This window comes from Mirounga angustirostris, unplaced genomic scaffold (assembly GCF_029215605.1).
Source record: "Mirounga angustirostris isolate CCGP_5_RB_7025 unplaced genomic scaffold, mMirAng1.0.hap1 SCAF_3, whole genome shotgun sequence".
Lineage (NCBI taxonomy): Eukaryota > Metazoa > Chordata > Mammalia > Carnivora > Phocidae > Mirounga > Mirounga angustirostris.
The window spans coordinates 189,102,777-189,126,223 of NW_026991711.1; the positions used below are offsets into that span (position 1 = coordinate 189,102,777).

At 50.7% G+C, this 23,447-nt stretch overlaps 1 protein-coding gene across 1 annotated transcript; it reads right to left on the bottom strand.

Moving 5' to 3' along the window:
* Positions 1–1,594: 1,594 nt before the first annotated feature.
* On the bottom strand, positions 1,595–18,923 carry HJURP (Holliday junction recognition protein). Its single transcript, XM_045867687.2, has 9 exons — positions 18,764–18,923; positions 18,357–18,423; positions 15,619–15,674; positions 12,993–13,095; positions 10,283–10,344; positions 8,887–8,979; positions 7,826–7,904; positions 4,462–6,034; positions 1,595–1,855 (listed from the first exon to the last, which is right to left on the bottom strand). Exons 1-9 carry the CDS (start codon positions 18,857–18,859, stop codon positions 1,819–1,821), a joined length of 2,166 nt encoding a protein of 721 aa, XP_045723643.1. The 5' UTR covers positions 18,860–18,923; the 3' UTR covers positions 1,595–1,818.
* Positions 18,924–23,447: the final 4,524 nt, after the last annotated feature.

The window sequence follows — 23,447 nt, forward strand, 5'->3', positions numbered from 1 at the left end:
GAGGGAGAATTTGGTCCCAAAGCTTCCCCGGAGTGTGCGAGTGTCCGGCAGCCCCCTCGGCCCAGAGGGTCTGAATCCACCTTGGTGCCGTCCGCTGCCGGGCATTGTGCCAGACAGTGAGGGGAGGCAGGCGCTGTCCAGCCTCGGCCCCCCAGAACCCCACCCTTGCGCTGCCAGGGACTGTGATAGGCATCCGAGTAAGGAGGGCGGCGGCCAGGGTGTGGGGGGTGGGGGTGGCGGAGGAAAGAGCTACGGGGCGTACAACCAGGCGTTATCCCCTTCGTGGCCGAGCAGAACATCTCCAGATGGTTCCTAGACCTAAATTTGAAAAGCAAAGATGCAAGACAATAGAGTATTTTTAATCCCGAGACTAGGTTTTCTCTAAAAAGTTAACAGCAGATGCCAGAAAAAATAAAAGGGTTAAGCTATCCGACTCGGTTAAAATGTAACTTCTATACAATAAGATGCCATAAAGTTAAAGGACACGTCACAGATGGAAGAAGTTACTTGCAATTTATACAAAACTAGATTGGTTTGTATAATTGAATCGGCATCCAGGATATACCCAGATCGGTAAGAAACAAGGCCAATGAAAGAGAGTCCTGAGAGGACACTTGAAAGGCCAGTACCCCAGAAACACAAACCGCAATACGTTTCACACCTCCCCCCAACACCCCACACCCCCTGGAGTGGTGCCCACTGGTGGCAGTAATGTGGGAAAGGGGATCTCTTCTATCACTGGACAGAGAGCTAACTGGAATAGCCATTTGGGAAAGCGGTTCGGCAACAATTAGAGAAGTTGAAGACACACCTCTCCACGACCAGCTCACCTCCAGATGTATGCCACAGGTGAGCCCACGTACGCACTCAAGGATCGTGGCTGCACACGTCCTTAGAAGCAGACACCCCAGCAGGACCGTGGAGACCAGCTACCTAGACTCTTGAAAAACAAGACACCCACACCCATCAGCTCCTGTCCAGTGCAAACACCTCGTGGTGAAGCCAAGTTGCAGAATACGTGCAGTACTAAACTCTGCATGTTAAAAATACAGACCATCCCACCTACAGTCTATGGCGTCCTTTATTGGCAGATCCTATAAATGACCCAAGACCCATGCCTGAGCTCTTCTACCTTGCCTTCTTCCACTAGATGACACCCAAACCCCTGATATCCCAGCAGTGAGGCCTGGCTGGGCCAGAGAACAGTAGCATGAGCCTGCTGGGTAGGAGGCGGGAGGTGTGGGGGGGCAGGTGCGGGTGTGAGCAAGTGCTTCGTCAGGGACGCCGTGTGGCTGCGAGGTTTGGGACCATCCCAGGACTGTCTGAATACAGCACGTTTTTAGCCAAAAACATTAAGATGTTAGGAATTCCTTTTCAGGGGTGAGTTAACGTTTCAATTTTCTACTGCTAATATGGAAGAGACCAAGTCCCTGCTTCTGAATTCAAACCTTAAACCATCATATCTGGGGCTTACACGGGTTTTAGAGCAAACACGGTTCTCTAACGACTGGGAATGGAGAGCTTTCTGAGGATGTGTCTAGATTTTAAAAAGAACACATGGGGAAAATAGACCTATAAAAGATCACATGAAAAATTTTAATTGAGCAACTTTATTCAAATAATTTCTATACCAAGAACTCAGAGTCATTTCAGTGGGACCAGTTTCACTGAAATTTGCTTTGAAGGGCAGATTAGTGAAGCCAGTTCTCACATATTCTTGAGGATTAAACATACACACACAGTAAGGGGGAAGAGGGACAAACTCTTAAAAATAACTTGGTTATACATCTTCAGCGTTCAGTTTTTCTAAGTACACAGTCACTTTTCTCTTCCATCTTGAAAGATGTGTTCTTTCCTTTAGAAAAAAAAAAAGACAAGGAAAATGATTTCAGTAAAATTCCACTAGGATTCCTGAGCCACTGAAAGCTTACCTGTGTCGTATTTGTCCCACGGCATATACATAAGCATTTGTGGGCCTCTATAGAACACGCCGCCATGCTTAATAAACAGTGTCAAGGATGTAAAAACCCACCGGAGGGTAACCGCCGCCTGGTGGTTACGCCCCCAGGCTTCGGCTCCTGGCCTGGCCTCCCGTGCCTGGGTGGACTCAGGAGCCACGAGGCTTCAGCTACATTCCCTTATTTATAAAATGAGAGACAGAACCCGCCTGTTGGATGAGACCTATCTCATCAAGGGTTCGTGTGGGGATTAAGGAGGGAGGGGGTGAGAAGGTTCTACACGGCCTGGCACCCAGAAAGGGACTCAGACGTGAGCCATTAACATTCTTTCTGTAGTCACAGCTCATGAAGATTTGGGGTCTTTCCTCAAGACGTTTATAGTTTAAGTAGAAAAAGAAGAAAAATGTGGAAAATGGTTGAGTATGTTTATATCACAGTTTTAAGACAAAACCCTCCAGGGGGCAGCCACCATGACTTATCAGATTCCAGGGGAGCCAGGAGGGCCCCACAGAGGGCTGAATTCTCCTCCAGGTGCTCCACCGCCCAGCACAAGGCATGGCTCACGGCTGTGACCTTGGCAGGCCGACCCTGCTCCACGCGCCCTCGCTGGGCAGGTGAACGAGAGGAGACTGCCAGGCATTGAGAAGGTAGATCTCCTAAGGTGGGAGGGGTGGGTCGGCGCAGCTGAGGCAGAAGAGGGCGGGGGAGTGACTCCGCCGAGCTCCAGGGGTCGGGTCAGCAGGGCTTGACATGCCAGCAAATCTGGGGACGAGGTGGGCAAAGCCACAGAGGTGAGCCTGAGGGACAGGATGATGCAGAGGACAGGTCAGGAGGAATGCCGCGTGAGCAGGTGCAGGCTTAGGCCAGCGGGGCTGGCTCTCACTTGAAGAGCTGCCTTCGGCGACAACCCCTCTCAACTGAGAAGGAAGGTCATCCTGAGAGGTCACATGGGAGCTTTGCTCTCAAGTCTCCTTGGAGTGCCTGCCGTGATCCCTGAAAGCCTCGACCCCACAGGACTCAGCACGTGGCTCCGACTTACCCTGCTGGTGGTCTGGTTTGAGACGGGCGCAGGCAAAGAGCCCCAGGCCCAGACAAAAGGGAAAGCCCCGTGCTGTGAGGGAAAGAGCCACCAACCCAGTAGGGCCCTGCCCATGGCGGGGCCTTCTGGGGTGCGGGCCTCTCTCCTGGTCTGGCTGGGCCAGGCGGACCCCTCCCTTTTTGCTCCAGCTCCACGTCGGGCCTCACCTAAGGTCCCTGACTTCATTCCTTGACCAGAAAGACCAATCACAACACAGGTCTGCTTATCTGACAAAGGCGATGGCGTGGTTAAGGCCACGGGACATGACCATCGGGAGGCGCTGCTGGAGAGAGCGGCTTTGGTGTGGCACAGCTAGACGGCAGGCTGAGGAAACGGGAGCAGCCGAAGGATGTGGAAGCAGAAGGAAAAAAGACCAGCCCACGATTCCAGCCTGGAGGAGCCAGCGCCGGCCACCACGCGTTGCGCTCATGCAGGAAGGATGAGCACCCAGCCCCAGCTGCAGCCAAAGCACGCTAAGGTTTTCGGAAATACTCTCTGAGAGGGGAGCCATGGGGGTCTGAACGCTGAGAAGCGTGAGGAGGCCAAGGCAGGGAAGGACCAGCGGGGTCACTCAGGGGTGGCGACAGTGACAACTCGGGGCTCATCTCTGAGAGGAACGCACCTGTCCCTGGGAGGGATCATAGCGGGGGAAAGAGAACACGGGACGTTTAGGGCAGATGTGGTCCATCTGAACGGCCGCCGAGGGGGGCCTCCCATCTGCTGGGGGCCAGGAGGGAGGAGAAGTTGTCGACGCGGCCTCACCTGCCCACACCACCAACGCATAAAACCCCAAACGTGCGCTCACTCAGAAGAGTCACATCATCCGAATCCTGGCCTGGGACAGAGGCGGGCACTGGAAAGCCTGGCGCTCATGGGAAGACGCTGAACAACCCACGGTGACTTGCTCCACCCCACCTTCTTACATTTCGCCTCCCAGGAGAATGGTGCATGCACGTTGAGTGTTCCGCACAAACCAGACCGTGGGACGAGGTGGGACCTCCGTGCCGAGCACAGAGATCGTGCGCAGGGCAGCAGCGTGTGGCCCGAGCCAGCCGCCCCTGCTGGCCCCGTTAGGGAATCCAGAAATAAAAGCAAAGTCACTATTTGCAGATCAGTTCTGCTTTACGACGGCTATTTTCTGAGTGAGACCAGGATTGGCTGGGAAGGACACAGTTTGACAAGGACAGACAGAGCACCCTAGTGAGGCTTTTTAGGAAAGTCCCCTAAGTGCATTGCAGTGGGAAAGGTGTAAAATGTTCCCGGTAAGAACACTTTCAGCCCCACCCTGATGCATCTTACACATGCCCAGGTTCTGGATATAAACGCTCCTTTCAGAGGAAGGGAAAAAATTTGGGAGAAAGTTTGGAGAACGGACACAGAAGAATCCTACTGTAAAACACCCACATTCAACCAACAGGAACGCACCTTCTTTTCCCAGGGGGGCTGTCGGGAGCTGGCTGCTCGATGGCTCGGCCCAGCACATGCGATGGATCCTGGGAGTTGGCCCACTGTCCATACAGCAGGGAATCTGATAATCGGCGTCTCTTCGGAGGGGACTGGAGGCCCCTCGGGGCAGCGAGCCCAAAGCACATAGACGGTTGGGCCTCAAGTGTGGTCGAGCCCAGAGGACTTTCTACGCTCCACTGGGGTGATGCTGACAGCTTCGGGGGATCCTGGAAGCCAGCGTCTGGGTCTGATTTTTCCAGGGTGCCTCCTTTGGGACACTGAACTTGCACACTTGCTCTCTCTGGAGATGTTCCACTACGTAAAGGGGCCTGTATCCGCCGCGGTGACTGTCGGCAATACTGTTGATAGAACTTGTCAAATTTTTCCTTTATTTCGTTGTAACGACTCCTTCCACAGAGCAGAGGCCGTCCGCCTGCTACGGAAGCAGTTTTGCTGGGTGATACGGACTTTCCAAGTGTTTGAAGACTGTTTGCTTGAAAAAGAAGGTCAAGTGTCTGCTCCGAGCAGCCTGGGCCCTGCACGGAGCTGGTCTCTGAAAGCGAGGGAGGGGCACCCCTCTTCGGTGGGCATCTCGCTGCTCCAATAGCTCGTTCACCCAGGTCTCCGAAAGCCTCATGGAACCTCCTAGCTTCTGCTCTGCTGAAAGGCCCGCTGAGCCCGCGGGAGTCGAAGCTCGCGGGATCGCCCCCATACACGGCCACAGCCGAGGGTCCCGGGAGGCAAGTCAGGCAGGGCTGCTTCCCGGGACGTGGGCAATATTCCTGATGAAGCTTATCAAATTTGATTTCAATTTCCCTGTAACGATTCCCTCCCTTGCCTGGCAGTATTCTGGGTCTGGAAATGATTTTTACAGGAGAAATTAACCATTTTAGTGCCATAAGTCTATTTTCCTGACCACGATGATGCACTGCACTGGCTCCTCCGTATGTCGACAAAGAACACCTCCGGGGCATTAAACTCCGCAACCCCTTAAGCTCCTTCCAACTTGGATCTAATTCGCGGCTTTCGGGTTTGTTTACTTCAGGGAAAGCTTTTTCCAGTTTTAAACCCACCTTCTGGTCAGAAGCATCTAGTAAGTTCTCGCAATCTCTTAACACTTCCCCGTCCCTCAGTGGCTCAGAACAGGGTGGGAGTGTCTCCTGGGAACCCTTTCGAGAGGGCCCGCCTCCTCGGCAATGCGTCCTGTTCATTCTGTTCTTACACTTGTGCCTCCTTCTGGAGCTCCAGCTGTGAGCGATGAATGATGTTTTGGTGGAGATGATGCACGACGGCTTTGTGCTCAGCAGCCGGCTCATCGAGTGCAGCATGCCCGCGTACAGGTCGCTGATCGTCACATCACAGATGTTGTCGGCCTCGAAGGCTGGGCTGCTTGAGGAGCTGTTCCCCCCGGCCCCCGGTAACGAGAGACTGTCACTTCTAGGCACGATGGCCAGGTCTGCCGAGCAGGGGTGTGAAGGATCACACTCTCTGGGACGTGAAGCTGGCTTGACTGGGCCGCCAGGACTCCTTCCAGACACACAGCCACGGCTTCCTGGAGGAAAACACACATAAGGTAAAGTGCCACTGTTCAAGACTGTCATCTCAGAGACCACGGAACTAAAGGGTGGAGGGTGACGAGGCTTTTTTAAGCAATACAAAAAAGCAAGAGAAAAATTCCATGAAAATGTGGGGATAGATTCTTCTCAGAGATTTCTTTCTAGCTATCAAACTTAAATTTCAATACTTTCCACCCAAATTTCCCCAATGGGGTCTTTCCTCCCCAGGTGATGGTGTACATGTCGGATGCCTTTTCAAAGTCTCAGGAGAAACCAATGACACTGTTTACCTGCGGGGCTGGGGGGTGGGGAAGACACAGGACTCCCAGATACACCCCTTCGTGCAGATTTGACTTCCACATCATGTGCAATGTTTTATGTATTTAAAAAATAAAATTAAACCAAGAAGGATAGGGAGAACTCTAAAAGTGAAAACAGATCCAGAAAGAACTCAAGTGCTTATCAAATTGATGGTAACGGAAAGAGGGAAGAGAATCCAAATGACTTTGAACACCATACTCAAAACACGTAGCCTCAGTGGGATACTGAGGATCAAAGAGCTGCTTGGAACTCCAGAACCTTCTTTAGCAGGTTGCCAAGCAAGTGGTAGCAGGGGCCGTGACTCTGAAATGGCTTCGCGCCACATGACCAACCAGACGAACGGAGGGTTGTGGTGCTGGCGATCACTGGGGGTGGGGGCAACCGTGGAGTCAGGGTGAGGGCACGAAGTGCTCAAAACATGGGACGGGCCAAAGGACGTGGAAGCCAGTGAGAAGGGCTCCTGCAGCCTACATGTGGGACAACTTGAGCATCAGTGGCTTCTAACACGTGTGAATTAAAAAAAAAAAAGTTCAGGGACTTGTATTGATTCTAGAAAAGTTTTTTGTTTTTTTTAAAGTAAAGCCATGTGGGGATAAAGGAACAAAATTCAGGAAAGAAGTGAGACTGTGCTTGTTTATGGAAGAATGCCAACAGGTGTACCCAGGAGGAAAGGCAGGACCGGGAGAGGGAGGGTTTGCTGCATGGACTCAGGCAGGTATTAGGGCCCGACGCCAAAACCGCGGGGTGGGGGGGTCTGTGGGGAACCAGGCAATCTCAGAGGGGCACCCACAGATGACTCTGAGGAAGTGAGAAACCTGGAGGGTCCTCCCTTAGCTAAGTGCCCAGGCTCGAGTGTCACCAACAATGGGACAGGGTGACGGGCCATCCTCGGAGAACACATCGGCACCTATGCAGTATTTTTGCCAAAAATGGTTAACATGAACTTAGCCTTGAGAAAGTCCAGAGGAGTCCAAATTGAGGGACGTTCTGCAAAACTACCGGTGGCCGGGACTATTCAGGAAAGTCGTGACAGGAGACAGCCCAGGAGCCTTCTAGCCTGTGGGGACAGCTACACCCTGGCCTGGGCCGGGGTTTCCCTGTTCTTAGGAGACCGGGGGGCACTTAGGGACAGCACATAAGTGAAAGCAAGTCGATGTGCACGGTATGGGTGTGTGGGAGCAGTGGGTGGATAAGCAAATGCCACAAAACGTGGATTGTTACATGCAAGCAAAGGGTGTTTATCGTAGGAGTCCTGAGTTTCCGGAGATTCAAAGTTTCAGAACGGCACATTGGGATAAAGAGCTAATCAGTACTTAGCATGCCAGAGTCTTAGGGGAAAAAAGGCAGTTCATTGGTTAAATGTGACTGATTTACGTATGAAGTGCTGGTGTCTCTGTTTATGTCAATGAAACATGCACGTGAGCAAAAGGGACACGGTTCACGCAAAGTTTCTTTGTCGTGCTCACCATGGGCAGGCCTGGCAGGTGAGGCCCAGGAAGGGGTCGGTGTCACACGGGTGTCCTCTCCATCTCCGTCATCAGTACACTGAAATCAAAGCACATGATTTTAACATGTGGGGGCGTCCTGAGACGCCCCCCACCACCAGCGCTGTGCCCCGCGGGATGGCGTGAGGAGCCGCTCCTCCCCAACCGCAGGCCGTGCATCTGAGCTTGGCAGCAGATGTGACGAGTGAGACCACAATCACAGTGGCTGCAGCCTCCAGCGGTGGTCGGAAGAGGTGTCTGAGTAAAATCTGGGAGCTTGCTCCACGTGGTCCCCAGGGGCCCCCCAGAGGGCCACTGCTGCCATGGACCGCCCCCCGCTGCTCTAGGATAAAGGGAAAGGCCGTTTCCAGTACATCCACCCGTTCGATGGTCCTCAGCCACGGCCTTCTCACTGGCCAGCAGCACAATAAGATAAGGTATATGTTCCTGTGAAGTTTGCTGCCTTCGAGATAAAGGACTCAACCCACCACCCGTACCTCCTACTTACTGGACACGAAAATGTCCTTTCTCTATGAGGAGATCCTGACAGAACTTCGAAAGCTAGAGATGGCGTCCTTGTTCTTTGTGGGGCCAAGCTCTGGGAGACTGGCTACGGAGGAGCGCAGTGGGCACCCACCCCGGGCGAGGGCCCGGCAGGGCAGGCCAGACCCCAGCATGAACCCCCCGCCACACAACCTCAGATCAGGTGCAGCGGACACCTTGCTGCCAATGCCCGGTCACCCCAGAGCCGCGGGGAGGTGGGAGCTCTCGCCTCCCCGTCACTGCCCCCAACGTGGGGCCCCTTACATTTCTAGGAGCTGCCCCAGAACAGAGGGCAACGGAGGGTGCACCCCATGAGTTTCCCTGATGGCCGCTGACCCCGGGGACCCAAGCGCTTCCTCAAGAACGGAAGACTGCAAGCCCGGGAATGAAATGGTTTATACACTTGCTCAGGAGGCTCCTTCTGGCCCCACGGAGGGAGAACAAGAACCTGATTAATGGACCTTCAGTTATCAGCAGATGCATGCCGGGAAGCACGTTACCTCTGAACACCCTTCATCCTGGAGCAGTGCATCCACTTGGGTCAAGTATTTCCTCCTCAACTCGTTTTTCAAAGGGCTCCAAGGCACTGCGGGCTGATGAGGAAGGGAATCAGTATTCGTAAGAGCTTTTGGGTCTGGTTGGGCTCTTGGGTTCTGGAACAAACTGGCAAGTTAATTAATTGCACATCGGTAAATGAAGGTCCTCAAAGTCACTTTTCGCTCCTTGCTATTCGTGCAAAGTGGTCCAGACCCTCTGAAAAGCCACCTGACCCAGAAATCGAACTTGAGATAATTTACCCAGTGGCAACCATCCAAAAGAAAGTAAAAAAAGACAAAAAAAAAAAAGAAGCCTGTGGAGGTTTAGGACAGCATTACTAGAACAGAAAATAATTTAAAACAATCTGAATATTCTCAGGTGAGTTCAGGACTCAACTATGAGAATCAGCCCCGATCAGTACGTTCAAGATGCTCGCATTTGGCTCAGGAGGGAGAACAGCCGCCTCTCCATTCGCCTTCTGCCTCGCGCCGGGGAGAGGGCGTCTCGACCTTCACTCTGCACCCGAGTGGGATGCAGATGGGGCATAACACAAACATACATTGTCCAGAGTGTTCCTTATTGCTGGGGCCACCTACTTCCCCTTCACAGCCGCCCCTATGTAATACTTCACAAAGTACCCACGCTCCTCCCCCAGGGTCACGACCCACTCTAGTTAAACACTAGAAAGTCACACATCGGGTATATGGGCAAACTCTGCATGAAAAGAGCAATTTTAGAGAAAACCCACACACTAGCTATTCCAGCATCTGACACTGGGGCCAGGAAAGATGCTCCTCTAGACTATGTTCTTTGTGTATTCTCGTGTATCCCAGTGGAGGGAAGGTGAGATCCTCCTGATGGATGGGGAGGAGATAGGTGGTTCTGGGACCACTAGGGCCACTCTGGGGGGCAGACAGAACAACGGCCTGAAGACATGACCTCGTGACCACATGGGCTTCCAAGGGCTGATCTGGATATACCTCCCAGAAACAACCTCCTTATGACATTGCCTCTTCGGGCAAAGGCCAGCTTAGAGCCTAACTTTCAATATCGCGTGCTCGGTCAAAGGCCTGGGCACATTGTGAATTGTGATTGTTCTATGTGCAGACAGAACATCATCCAACGGGTATGAAAGTTCAGTAAACCGAGCTTGAAGCGGGGGCAGTGACAGTTGCCGCATGCTAGACAGAAGGAGCCCCTCGCTGCCTTGGGGCATCTGAAGGAGGACCAGAGACATGAGGGGTAGTATTAGCAAAGAGTGAGCCTCTAAAGAGGACAAGAAAGACACTGGAAATGAGGATGTGCCCTGGTACCCCCGAGCCCCGGCTCGGTCCCTTCATTCCAACAGGCAGGTCTTACCATGAAGGACCCAGCAATCACATCTTCCTGATATAAAGATGTATCATCATTGCTTATTGAATCTAAAAGCAAAAAAAGGAAATCTAAATCAGCATTTTAAAGAAAGCTTGCATTTTCCTCTTAAGGATAGTTTTTGCACCACTAGAGTATGTTCTAGGGTGCTCCCTTTAATAAGGACATGGCCATCTGTCACTGTCCTGATTACTAGTAATGCAACAAACCCACTCTGGTTTTTAAAACAGCCTTGGAAGAAGTCCTAGTGAGGGATCTGGACTTTAGACGCTGTACCAGGGACCCGTGCCCCTCCCGACCCTGCCGCCCAGCACAGGGACACTCACCCATATCAGAACAGGAATATGACCAGAGAAGCAGCTTTCTTTTTTCTTTTTTTTTTTTTTTTAAGATTTTATTTATTTATTTGAGAGAGAGAGAGTGTGTGCAGGAGCAGGGGGAGGGGCAGAGGGAGAAGGAGAAGCAGACTCCTTGCTGAGTGCGGAGCCCAACGTGGGGCTCGATCCCAGGACCCTGAGATCATGACCTGAGACGAAGGCAGACGCCCAACCGACTGAGCCACCCAGGTGCCCCTGGAGAAGCATTCTATCACCTCGAGCTCCTTCAGTGGCCTCTGATTCTAGGGGCTCAGTCCTTCTGGCCCGTGCTGTCCTATTCCGTGATGACGTAAAGTTCCCTACCTGCTGTCTGCTATGTCAGCCACTGGCCACAGTGGCTGGTGAACACTTGGAATGTGGCTCATGAGGACAGGGAACTTAATGATTAAATTTTATTTAATTTTCAATTCATTTGAATAGCCATAGGCAACGAATGCCACCATGCTGGACAGTGCAGCTCTCGGATAAACGATTTCTAATTGTTTCAAATGGTCCAGAAACTCATGGACCTAAGGATTTATGGAGTTGAAATTGGGATCAAAGAGTAAACACCTTCATTTAGGTTTTTCTAGTCCTACTGGGCAAGACCACCCAGTGTTCCCCCGAAGGACTGAACCCATTTTACAGCTGGCCCGGAGGGCTGGGCAGAGCGCACAAAGCCTGGGGAGGACCAGTGCCGACAGGAGATGGGGGTTTCGGACCAGTTACAAAGTCTGACATTACAGACATACCGTCTGGTTAACTGCTACCCGGAGAGGAGCCGGTGTATGGAGCCTGGGTGAAGGAGGGGGTCTGTTCTGATCTGGGGGTCAGGGGGCTTCCTGGGGGCAGTGAAACATGGCAGGCAGGTCAGGATTCTGCTCTTTATCCTAAGAGCAATAGGAAGTCACCGCAGTGCTTTGAGCAGAGAAGCGGCGTGACCAGATGGGCGCGGTCACAGATGCCAGGGGGCAGGGCTGGTACTGTGGGGGGTGCAGTGGGACACGGGGGCAGAGCCGCGCGAGGGATGGGGGGAGACAGAGGCACAGGAGGGTGACATCTTGGGTAAGAGGGAGGGAGGGGCTGGGTTTCTGGCTCATCCTACAGATGTGCCGAGGGCAATGCTGCTGGGTTGACCTTTTCAGTTTAGATGTGCCAAGTTTAGACAAAGTATTCAGGAAGAGAAGCTGACAGGGTCTGGGCTGGAGGTCCAGAATGAGGGGCTCAGACCAATCTCAAGAAAGGGCATCTGGTGGAGAGGGAAGGTGGGCTGGCAGGACGGGAGAGAAAGAAGAAAATCCACAGGACCACCGGCTAATGCCAGGATTTCCAGAAGCTTCAAATGCTACCAAGAGGGCACTGGGACAGAAGCCACAGAATACCGATGGGTCAGCAATGGGGTGGTTGGGACCACTGAGAGTTACGCCTCCAGATGGAGTCGGGAGCCAGAATGGAGCTGGTGGAGTGCATGGCAGGTGGTAAGCATGAGCAGCCCCTACAAGTTGGGTTGTGAAGGGAAGTTGAACCAAGGCAGGTGACTAGAGAGGGGCGCGGGGCGGGGAGACTGGTCAACTATGCTCTGTGTGCTTGAGGTGAAATCTGAGCCTGTTCAACACCGACGGGCTGCGCCCAGGGCAGAGGGAGACACCAAAGAGAGAAAGACGGCGGTGATCGACAGATTCCCCAGAAAGCCGGCTGGGTCAGGGTTTGGGCAGCAGGACTGGTCTGGGAAAGGAAAGGAGGCCCCTCTGAGGACAAGGAAGGAGGACAAGGTGATGCAGAGGCAGGAAGACGTCACACAGAAGTCAGCAGTTCAAACACTGCCCTGTGGGACAAATCTGAAGTCTCATGAAATTCCTGAGATTAATTTTTTTAAGGGGGGGGCGATAAGTTAAGAAACGAACGGGAGGGTGCACGTCCATTCTTCAAGAAGGTTTGAGTGCTGTTTAGGCGTCATGTACCATGGATGTAACTGAGCAAGACAGAAGGAAGTAGCAGGCACTTTAAGACACTCTGGTTTTTGGGCGCCTGGGTGGCTCAGTTGGTTAAGCGACTGCCTTCGGCTCAGGTCATGATCCTGGAGTCACGGGATCGAGTCCCGCATCGGGGTCCCTGCTCGGCGGGGAGTCTGCTTCTCCCTCTGACCCTCCCCCCTCTCATGCTCTATCTCATTCTCTCTCAAATGAATAAATAAAATATTTAAAAAAAAAGAAAAAAAAAAAAAGACACTCTGGTTTTTAAAACTGCCTTGGAAGAAGTCCTAGTGAGGGATCTGGACTTTAGATGCTGTACCAGGGACCCGTGCCCCTCCCGTCCCCGCCGCCCAGCACAGGGACACTCACCCACTGCCAGGACCCGTGTGCCAGGCACGGGAGGCGCCGGACCTCTGGCGCTCGCCTCCGCGGGGCTGCCGCCACTCCTGCTGACCGTCTCGACTGGGGAGTCCTCAAAAGCACAGAAGTGGATCAAGGCAGGCTCGATTCAGTAATAACACACTTCAAAGCCGCTGTGAAGTAACAACCCTATAGTCCTTCCTTTAGCATGTGAGAGAACAGGGTTTCGCGCACTTCTGTTCTAGTACTTTCCCGCATAAAGGACCTTGAGACTCCCCGTCGATTGGAGGGGCCCCCCTCAGAGAAGGAACAGCTCTCTTCCTCCGGGTGTGCCCTGGGCTACTACTCCCAGAGCCACTGGGATGGTGAGGGACAGAGCAGGGGAAGCGAGGAGAAAAGGCGGGAATGCAGGGGCCAGACCGCAGCCCAGGTGTGGTGGCAACACAGAACCCAGAAATCTGAGAGGCCCTGAGGGACTTCCTGTGACCTCGTCTGTGACCCTGTGTGTGTGAAGCCAGCTCTCAGGGGCAGTCAGCCGTCCTGACCAGGACTCACGCTGCAGAGGGCGGCCGGCAGGCCACGTGCTTCTCTCCGCAGCCTGGTCTCTACCACCGGCCTCGCTAACAATCCTGACAAATGCCCTCAATGGGTTCTCATTAGCAAAACCTGAGAATTCAAGACACCAGACTGGCTAAAGTATCTTAGGAACTCCCCTGCCCTGCAAGAACAGGAGTGAGAACGTGGTGAGGCCTGTCCCTTCAGGGATGATCCTGAGGTGTCACCTCAGATCAGGGGGCGTTTGTGGCTGGCTGTGAACACAGCGTGGTAACTGAATCTTGCCTTGGGGAATGTCGCCTCCTTTGCCTCAGGTAAGAAGGGACTGAACCACCTAGAACAGACAGGAGAGACTGGAGGGGCCTCTGGAGCTGTTTCGTGGCTGCCGTGTCTGGAGGTGAGGCCGAACTTGATTTGAGAACTAGGGGGAAGCAGAGCCATGGGCACTGACCTCCCAGCGACCGGAAGCTCTGGGGGCTACAAAGAGAACCCAGGCCTTGTGTTAGGACCAGACCGACAGGTCAACACACGCACAGCCCACTGTGGCTTACTGCCTCCCACAGCCTCCAGGCACCATCTCGGGGGTGCGGTGGGGGGCAGCTGAGTATCTGGCTGTCTGAGGAAAGAAGGCAGATTTGGGCACAGTCATACACAGTAACTTCAGAGGGGGGGCTTGCAGACATCTGAGTGGTCAGCACAGATGATGCCCAGTTTTCTAATCCTAGGAGAGGAGCTTCCAATTCTATAGACCCCAGGCAGGGGTGCTCCTACACTCCCAGCAAAAACCTTAAATACATGTCCAGATGAAAACACTTGGCTACCGGGGCCATTTAAGCACTGGTCTGATAGGTGGGCATCACTACTCCGCATAATTTAGAGTGCGAATCCTTTGACCTGATAATTGCACTTCCTGACAGCTATTATATAAGGGATAACATTGGCGCTGGGAAGAGACAAGGATGGTCCTCCGAGGAGTACTTCTAACAGGGGTCTTATAAATAAAGTTTCACAGGAACACAGCCATGCCCGTTCACATATGGCATATGGGAGCCTTCCCCTCATAATACAGAGCAGAGTAGCTGGAACCACACGGCCAGCAAAGCCTCAAATACTTCTCACCTGGCCCTTCGTCAGAAGTGTGCTGATCCCAATTTATAATAAAGGAAGGTGCAAACAGCTAAATGCCTATCCATGAGAGCAGTTGTAAAAAAAAGGTAATTGAATTATACAGTGGATGATGAAAAGAAATGTTCACAATGTACATTATGTGGAAAAAAAGAGGATAAAAAACATGTATTATGAGCAGGAATTATACTAAAATATCATTAGTGACTATGGAAGTCAGGTTGATTTAATAGTTACATGTACTTCTAACATTTCTGCAACTACATGCATGATGTGTGTGATGAAAATAATCGGGAAGAAATTTTATTTCAGAATTGCTGTTAATGGCTTGGGAATCCTAACCCTGACGTTTTCATTCTGGGGTACAGGCTTCTTGTCTGAGAAACAGTCATTAAGGGGATACCGGACGTCCTTGCAAAAATTACTGTAGCAAGGCTCCGTCCCAGCAGGAAGGCAAGCTGCTGCAGTGTGCGTGGATAAATTCAGGGAAAACCACAGCCGGGTTTTGGAAGGTAGCTCCATGGGAGAAAGAAGTGCAATCCTGCACCCTTTCCCTAATCTCTTCCCCTTGCAGAAGAGAAAAGAGGCCTGTTTCTTTCCTCAGAGGAACTGGGTCGGGTCTTTTCTGCAAGGACCCAACAAAGCAAGCTTGCAGCTGCGGCTGAAGCTGGGGCGGGAGTAGGTTTCTCCCGACGGCCAGCCCTGAACATGGGGCTGTTGTTAAGAGCCCCTCGGCCTACAGCAGAGGGAACGGCGACTGGTCCTCCTGGCACCTGACAAGCAACAGAAGCGAAGCTTCTCAGTAAATCCTTAGAGGAAAATGGGGTAGTTCGGGCGAGAAAGCCAGAGATCAGGAGCCCCGTGGTGACCTCCGGAGGCTCCCGGCGCGGTCACAGCTGAGCCGCACCTTTATTCACATCAGCGTGTGTAGACGATAACATTTGACATTAAATACCTGGATGTGTCCTTTGTTTCTCTCCTTTACTAGTCCTCCGCCCCAAATTCTCAATCCTTCAGAAAAGAAATAAAACAAAAATTACCACTTAAGCAATCCTGACTGCTGAATTTCTGTTCAATCTATGTCAAAGAAAACCAAAGTGACGGGCAAAGGACAGATGTAACACTGAAAGAAAGCCCTACTTCTGATATTCTGTTGTTTTTCATCTTTGTGAGGTTGGAGGTTTTTTTTTTTTTTTAAATTAAGATTAGACAAAAACCTGTCATTAATGTAGGCAGCAGCTCGTCCAATTCTGTCATTAAACCAGAGTTAAACGGGAACAAGGAACACACATAGGCCAAGTATTGTCCTTAAAATAGATATATTGAGAGCAAACTATGTATTGCATATAGACTGGAAACACTGTTTGAAGGCAATCTCTCTATCCCTTGTACAGGGTGCTTTCTGAGGGCAATCTATATGTACAGAGCACGGCCCAAGCATGCAGGTAAGCACTGAGATATGGGAGTCCTGCCACTTACTAGCTAGCAGGACCTGGACAAGAATACTTAATCTCTCCCTAAACCTCCCTTTGCTCCCAGGTAAATTCAAAGTGAATAAGAAGGGATCGTTGGTGGGGCGCCTGGGTGGCTCAGTCGGTTAAGCGTCTGCCTTTGGCTCAGGTCACGATCCCAGGGTCCTGGGATTGAGCCCTGCATCGGGCTCCCTGCTCGGCGGGGAGCCTGCTTCTCCCTCTCCCTCTGCCTGCCTGCCTACTGATGATCTCTCTCTCTCTGTCAAATAAATAAACAAAATCTTAAAAAAAAAAAGAAGGGATCGCTGGGTTGAGATTGTTCCTACTGATAATAGCAAACCTTTGCATGGTGCTTACAATGTCCCAGGCTCTATTCTAAACACTGCTCATGTATATCACATTTAGTATTTACAACTCACTTCTATGGAACTTGTGGAGTACTCCTAACTCCCTAGGGGGTAGGCACTCACCAAGTTCATTGTACAGATGGAGACACAGAGGCAAGATGTAGGTCAAGTCACCAAGCCCAGGCCGCTTAGCCAAGTGGTGGGGCCAGGCTGTGAACCCAGGGGAGTGACTCTCTGTGCTCCTGCCCACTGTGCCATGCGGCCTTTCCAGAACAGAGTGATGCTGAGCAAATGTGCTGAGTCAAGTCAAGGTTTTGCCGGTGTGGTTAAGTGACATGGAGCTACTTCCTTAACCTCCTTCTGCTGCATCTCTGCTAGGAAACAATGATCCTAAGAACAGTACCCACCTCAAGTGTTGCTGAGAATCAAAAACATGAGACTCTCAGAAGCATAGGGCACACGGTTAGCTGTCAACCCATGTGGACAACTATTATTCCCCTACTGTCTTCAGCATCATCAGCGTGGGTGTTAGCTACACTCTACACCCTATGGCGTTGCCTTAAATCGCGAATTCCTGCCACAAGGTGGTCTGCTAGCTCTAATCAGAAAGTACCTCCCCAGGCTAAGCAACAGGTCAGCGGAACTGTGTCATCATCAGCCAGGAGCACCTTAGATCTACTGAATCTGCACCCAGCACTGCTGCCAGAGGCCCCAGAAATCTGTGTTTTAACGAGCTCTCCAGGAGGCCTTGGTGCTATAAAGTCTGAGTGCCCTCAAGCTGTTCGATGCTTCAATTACTGTTCTCCTCAAACTGGAGTCAGAGTGAGTTTCACTGGTGGAGTTAGTGGTGCTCTAGGTATATGGAGGGGCCAAAATACTCCCGGCACTGCCCATCCTTGCGGAGACAGTGCATAGGACCAGAGTGAAGCCTGCTGATGGCACCCTTAGGAATGATTCCTACGTGGCCCTGTGTCCTGCCCTCCGGTTAGATTTTCATCGCCTGACACGACACCTGATCTCAGCCAAAGGGCCAAGAAGCGATTGTCATCGCCCGACAGAGACCAGAGAGTAAGTGAAACCTGGAGCTGGAATATCTTAGCTTCTGTCTTCATGAACTTTCTACACAAGGTGCGGCTGGCTCACCTAAAAAGGCAGACAGTTAACACTTTAACTTCAGAAGCTGATCCTATGAAACTTTTAGTGCCTGTCTGTCCAGTGCACAGCAGAACTGGATCTGAGATTTGCCTTCATTAGTAGGTCAGAATGAGCTGGTAATCAGACTGAGTGGGTGGAACTGACCTCTTAACCTAGTTACCAAAGAGAATCCATGAGATTTAAGTCAGCTTACAGCATCAGCCACTAAACAGAATGGCTCCTTCTCCCTACATTCAGGTCAAGTTCCAAGTGCTCAGAACCTCGAAGAGGACAGTTAATACTCCAAGTCAAATAAGTCAAATAAGAGTCCATAGGGGTGTTTACTAGGGCCAGGCCCTGTTCCAAGAGCTCCACAAGCATGCTTATGTGACTTACAACATCCCCACCAAATAACCCACTGGACAGATGAAGAAAAAGAGGCACAGCCTCCACTGTTAAAGCACCAGCCTAAGCGGACAGGCTGAGTGGCCAGGCAGGGGCATTTTTAACCAGCGTGCATCTATGCGTCCGCAGAATTCTGTTTTAACAAGTAATTCTGCCGGAAATTAGTAATTTAAGTATCTTACAGGTTCAAGGGAATTAGTAATGTTTTAGTTGCTACTAGGTGAACAAGGTTTATTTTCATAAGAGAGCAAGGACAGCATTTCAAACTCGGGGAAGACGCTGTTCTGGTCACACTCTTAACTGTAAATATTCAGAAGGTGGGAATGACTCCGTACCCTGGGGTGTCTCATAGGTCAGCGTGGACATCTGCACCAGCGGGGCATCCTCGAAGGGCTGGTTGTACTGCGGAAGAGACAGGGGCGTCCCCTCAGGTCCGAGGGCCACGAGGAGGTCCTGACCCGGGCGAAGGAGGCGCCAGCGCGAGGCTGGAAGTCTGGAGGACCCCCCAAACCCAGCTCCCTCCCTCTCGCCCCCCAACCACCTCCCCCCTCCACCCCAACCCTCCAATCCCATCTCCCCAACCCCGCTTCCTCCTCTCCACCCCCGTCTCCCCTGCCCTTCCCGCCCTGTTGGCCCCGCGCTCGGCCGCCTCCATCCTTACCCCAGCCCCCAACCCCGTTCTCCTCCATCGGCCTCGCGCCCCGACTCCCCCACTCCAGTGGGCCTGTGCGGAGGGGCGTACCTTTTCTATCAGTCGCTGCATGTGCCTCTGGAAGCGGCGGCGGCTGTCCCGGAGCTGCCAGAGCAGCGCGTCCTCCCCCAGCAGCTGGTCCTCCATGGTTTCACCGAGACCCACGCCCGAAGCAGAACGGCAGCCCGCGCCCCGGTTCAAATAGCGACTCCCGCCCCGTCTGTGGCCCCTCCGACTGCCTACTGGCCGGCGCGGAGAGGCCGGGCGCTGATTGGGCCTTTCAAACGCATCTACGCATCTTACTCCCGGCCAATCCGCGCCCGAGTTTCCGGCTCGGCCCCGCCTACGCGCAGGGGCGAAAAGGGGAGGGGTGGGGTCTGCCACCGCGCCTGCGTTCCGAGGCGGCCCAGCGGGAGGCCGGCCGGGGAAGCGCCTGTTGGTCGGCGGTGCTGCTCGAGGGTGCTGTGCGATACGTACGGTTCTTCCGTTGTGCGCTTGAGCTGTCCGGGTGACTTGCGGGGTGGGTCTCGCCGCAGTGTGGGGGCCGCCCCTCTCAGGGCCGTGCGCAGTTAGGACCCCGGGCGCGGGGGGGGGGGGGCGTGCAAGAAAGACACCACCAAATTACCATTACAGAAGGAGGGAAGCGAACGTGTATTTAGGAATACCATAAATGTCCCAGGATCCAAGAAAATACCATATTTTTATTAACGTCCTGGCGCACCTTTTTTTCCCTGCATATTTTCGAGTGCTTACTCAGCCTCTTCATTGATACCAATTGTGTAGTATTTTCTCCAGAGAGAATGGAAAGATAATTCAGTCTTTTGCATAGCTGATAGAATTTACTTTATGATTGACATTTTAGATGTTTTATTCAGCTTCGTAGGTTGGCCATATTTACGTGCTTGTGCCGACGTGATTACCAGTGTGTGACTGAAAAGAAGGGGGGTAGCTAGACTTAATACTGGACGAAATCAACCTTAAAACAGACTGTAATAAGAGACAAGGGTGTTACATGATGATAAGGGAGTCAATCCAGTAAGAGACATTACATTTGTAAATACGTATGCACGCACCATAGCCCCTGGACACGCAAAGCAAATATTAACAGACTTGAAGGGAGAAATAGACCCCAGTGTGATAACATAGTAGGGGACTTTAATATTCCACTTACGTCAATGGATATATCATCCAGACACAAATCAATAAGGAAACATTGGCCTTAAATGATGTGTTAGATCAGATGGATTTGGATATATATGGAACCTTCCATCCAAAAGCAACAACACACATTCTTCTCAAGTGCACATGGAACATTCTCCAGGACAGGTTGTGTGTTAGGCCACAAAACAAGTCTTCATAAATTCAAGAATATTGAAATCAACAAGCACCTATTCTGACCACTGAAACTAGAAATCAATTACATGGAGAACACTGTAAAATTCCATAACTTTGAGCACCATTCGGTCCCTTAGATGGGGCTCTTCACCTCCTCTCAGCTTGTGCCCCAATCCTCTCAGGCCATCAGTCAGAAATTAAGGGAGAAGTAGGGGCTGAGAACTTTGGAGAGCATGGAGTGTAAGTGTCCAGGAAATGTATTGTGATGGGCACAGAGATATGCCACCTGGATCCGCCTTGGAGATGCTCAGCTGCTGGGAGGGCTATCTGCAGGTGCTTTCAGCTGTCAGCCTTTTCAGGGATTACCCCTCAGTTGCAGAGAAGCTCCTCACCCATGGTGTGCAGCCGAGGGTGGCCCAAATTCACTGACAGATCTAGATGGGAATATGAGGCCTGGGCCATTTCACTCCAATGGAGGAGAGTCCTGATGGTTCATTCCAGCTCCTGAGCTCTCCATGGAATCCGTGGAGGCAACCTGTCCCATCTTGATACCTTCCCTCCCTTTGACAGTTGTCAACCTGAAGGGCACTTCCTAACAAACACCCTGCACAATTACTCAGTCTTCCAGTCTGATCTCTGCAGGACCCAACCTGTAACAAGGACCTTGCCACAAGTAGCCACTGAATCTACACATTCAATTTCTCGCTTTTTGAATTTTTGCAGATAGGCTACATTTTCTTACTCCCCCTCCCTTGGGAGTGTTCAGAAATTTAACATGCTCTTCCCTGTTTCCACACAAGTTAGTTTCAAACATTTTAACTCATCACATTTAGAGATTTGAGACTTCAAAATTGGCCTCTCCTGGGGCTTGGTGCCCACTCGTAGGAAACCACTCCCGGATTTCAGGGCTAACCTTCCTCACTGCACTGACTGTCCAAGGATCTGCCTCCATCCCAGGGATTCATGGGCAGCTTCAGGGGAACAATTTCTTAATCTCAAGTTCATGTCTTTAATTGAAATTCCCAAAACACACCCACTTTGGCCAATCCCCTGTGAACCAACCAAAGCCAGGGCATTGGCTCTTTTCCTTCTGGCCAGCTGGTCTCCCAGTCTTCTCTGATGGAGTTTTACCCATCCCATGGTCCAAAATGGTGGCCCAGCTAAGGAAGGAGCCCTGCAAGATGCTTCTTATTTGATACCATTCCCTACAAACCACCTGCCCCTATGTAACCAGCCTAAACATGTGACCTCAGGACCCCAGAGTGGCTACGCAAACTCCCCCCTGCACCGCTCCCATGTAACAGGGGAGGATCACAAGTCAGCTCCTTCCCTGGTAGCAGAACTGGCGGGTGCAGCACCCAGGGTCTCACAGGGTTTCCATAGCAACAGAGATGAAGGCGTGCTCAGCCCTGCCGCAGGATCTCCACCCCCGGTTGCACCTGCATGGTGCCCTCTGCTGGCCTGGCCAGAATTTTCAAGCCTCTAAGTGCTGTTCAAAATTATGGGCATAGGAAATAATTCTCACCGGAATTATTTTATGACTGCTCTCATAAAATGTGTCTAAGTTTTTATAAAATTTTTATATAATAGATGGGTATTTGTTCTTCAGAGTTTTCATGCATATAATTCTGTGTTGGAAAGGTGTGGAAATGTCACCACCATCTGTGGTTGAAGCATAGCTTTGGGCTGGTCCCAAAGTTGACAAAGCAACTGCTGTGTAACAGTGAAAACGTCGGTCTGAGATGAATTATCAACCACAAGCATCAAAGCTCCATCCGTTAGGCTGCCAAGAAAAGGGTTCACTCTCTTAGGGGGCTCTGGAGCCGATGGAAAGGGACTGTAGTGGCCGACAAGTTGGCTTTCCAAGAGGTGTCAGTCCAAGTTCACAAATGCTGCTTAGTCTTTGATTTAATGAGTCTACTTTTTGAAATCTATTTTAAGTAATTAAGGCTGTTGGCAAAGATTTAGCGTAGGATCTTTAGTGAAGCACTGTTTATAAAGTCCAACCCTAGATGGGTGGCTGAATAAATGGTCACAGATATGCAGTGTGTTCCAGTCATAACAATTTTGAGAAACTGTATATTGGCATCTGAAATGTGTATTATTTTTTTAGTATAAAAGGTTATAGGCCGGTATTATGTATCTGCATTTAAAATATACATTGTATATTTTAAAACTTTGACTATGTATGTATCAAAATGTTTCTAGTGTTATTTCTGGATGATGGCATTATGGATTATTTTTAATATTAGTTTTCCTTAGCTACATTTTCTAGAACAAACAGGTATTCTGCAATTATGAGCGTGCATGTAATAGAAAACACAGCAGATCTAGTCATATGTTTTTGCCTTGGCTCTACAAAGTTAGAGACCACTTATCCAAACAAGACATGCATGGCTCCACACATTCTAAAACTGATATCATACAGCTGGACAACGTTTTATCATAATGATACCTCACCTCCCAGCTTTTACCCGGAAATGGTTTTTTTTCCCGGAAATGGTTTTTTTTCCCCAGGAAAAGTAGGGCTCCAGCTCTCTTTGGTGATATTCCCGCCTCAGCTTCATGTGGTGGGAAATTGCTTTTTATTCTTCACCTTAGGCTTTTTGCAATACGAGCACACTTTCAGGGTCATGATAAATGTGTTTTAATGGACTATCCATTTTAAAAATCAATGAAAAGAATTTATATTAAAAATAGAAGGCAATTAGATTGATTTGGATGACCTATTTTTAATCAACCCCATTATTTATGGATCTGAAAACTCTGAGGACATCTTTCTCTGAAACATTCAAGGATCAGCTCTTCTGTTATTATGTGTGAATAGTTTTAAAACAGGAGGCACCAGGTTAATTGATAATTTGCTAGATACTTAAAAAAAATTACTTACCTTAGAAGTGTTCCAGGATTATCTCTCTTCTTTGACAAGTCATTGCAATTCTCTTTCCTCCCAGGGTCGATTGCGGTCCCCTCTGCACAGAAAACACCCTGTTCTGGTTTTTGCAAAGTTTTGGTGCATCCAGTCCTTACTTAAAGTTAACTTTTATGTTCATTCATAGCGTTAGCTCTTCTCTCAACTACCTTTATCTCTCATAGCGTTAGCTCTTCTCTCAACTACCTTTACCTTTTTATATTTAACTACCGTCACCATTCTTGTAAGGTTATTTCCTGCAGGAGATAAGAATTATTTCTGTGTCTCTCTCATTTATCACAGTGATTTCTTAACATTGTTGTAAAATGCGCAGAACGTAGGCTTTTTAGGAATTCTCACCTGTTTTCTCATCTTCCATATTTTAAATGTCTTGCTTAATATCCCAGGGTTTTTTTTTTTTCTATTGCTGAGTGGGATGTGTATTTTAGAACTCTTTATGAATTTTCTTAGTTCTATTGTTTTGGAAGT

Bases quoted from the DNA above. Each gene is read 5' to 3' on its own strand.
- HJURP (XM_045867687.2), bottom strand. From the start codon at position 18,859: ATGGAGGACCAGCTGCTGGGGGAGGACGCGCTGCTCTGGCAGCTCCGG. The intron at 7,905-8,886 runs GTAACGTGCTTC...CTTTGATTTCAG, and splicing joins AGGATGAAGGGTGTTCAGAG to TGTACTGATGACGGAGATGG. The intron at 6,035-7,825 runs GTGAGCACGACA...GTTTTCCTCCAG, and splicing joins ACCTGCCAGGCCTGCCCATG to GAAGCCGTGGCTGTGTGTCT.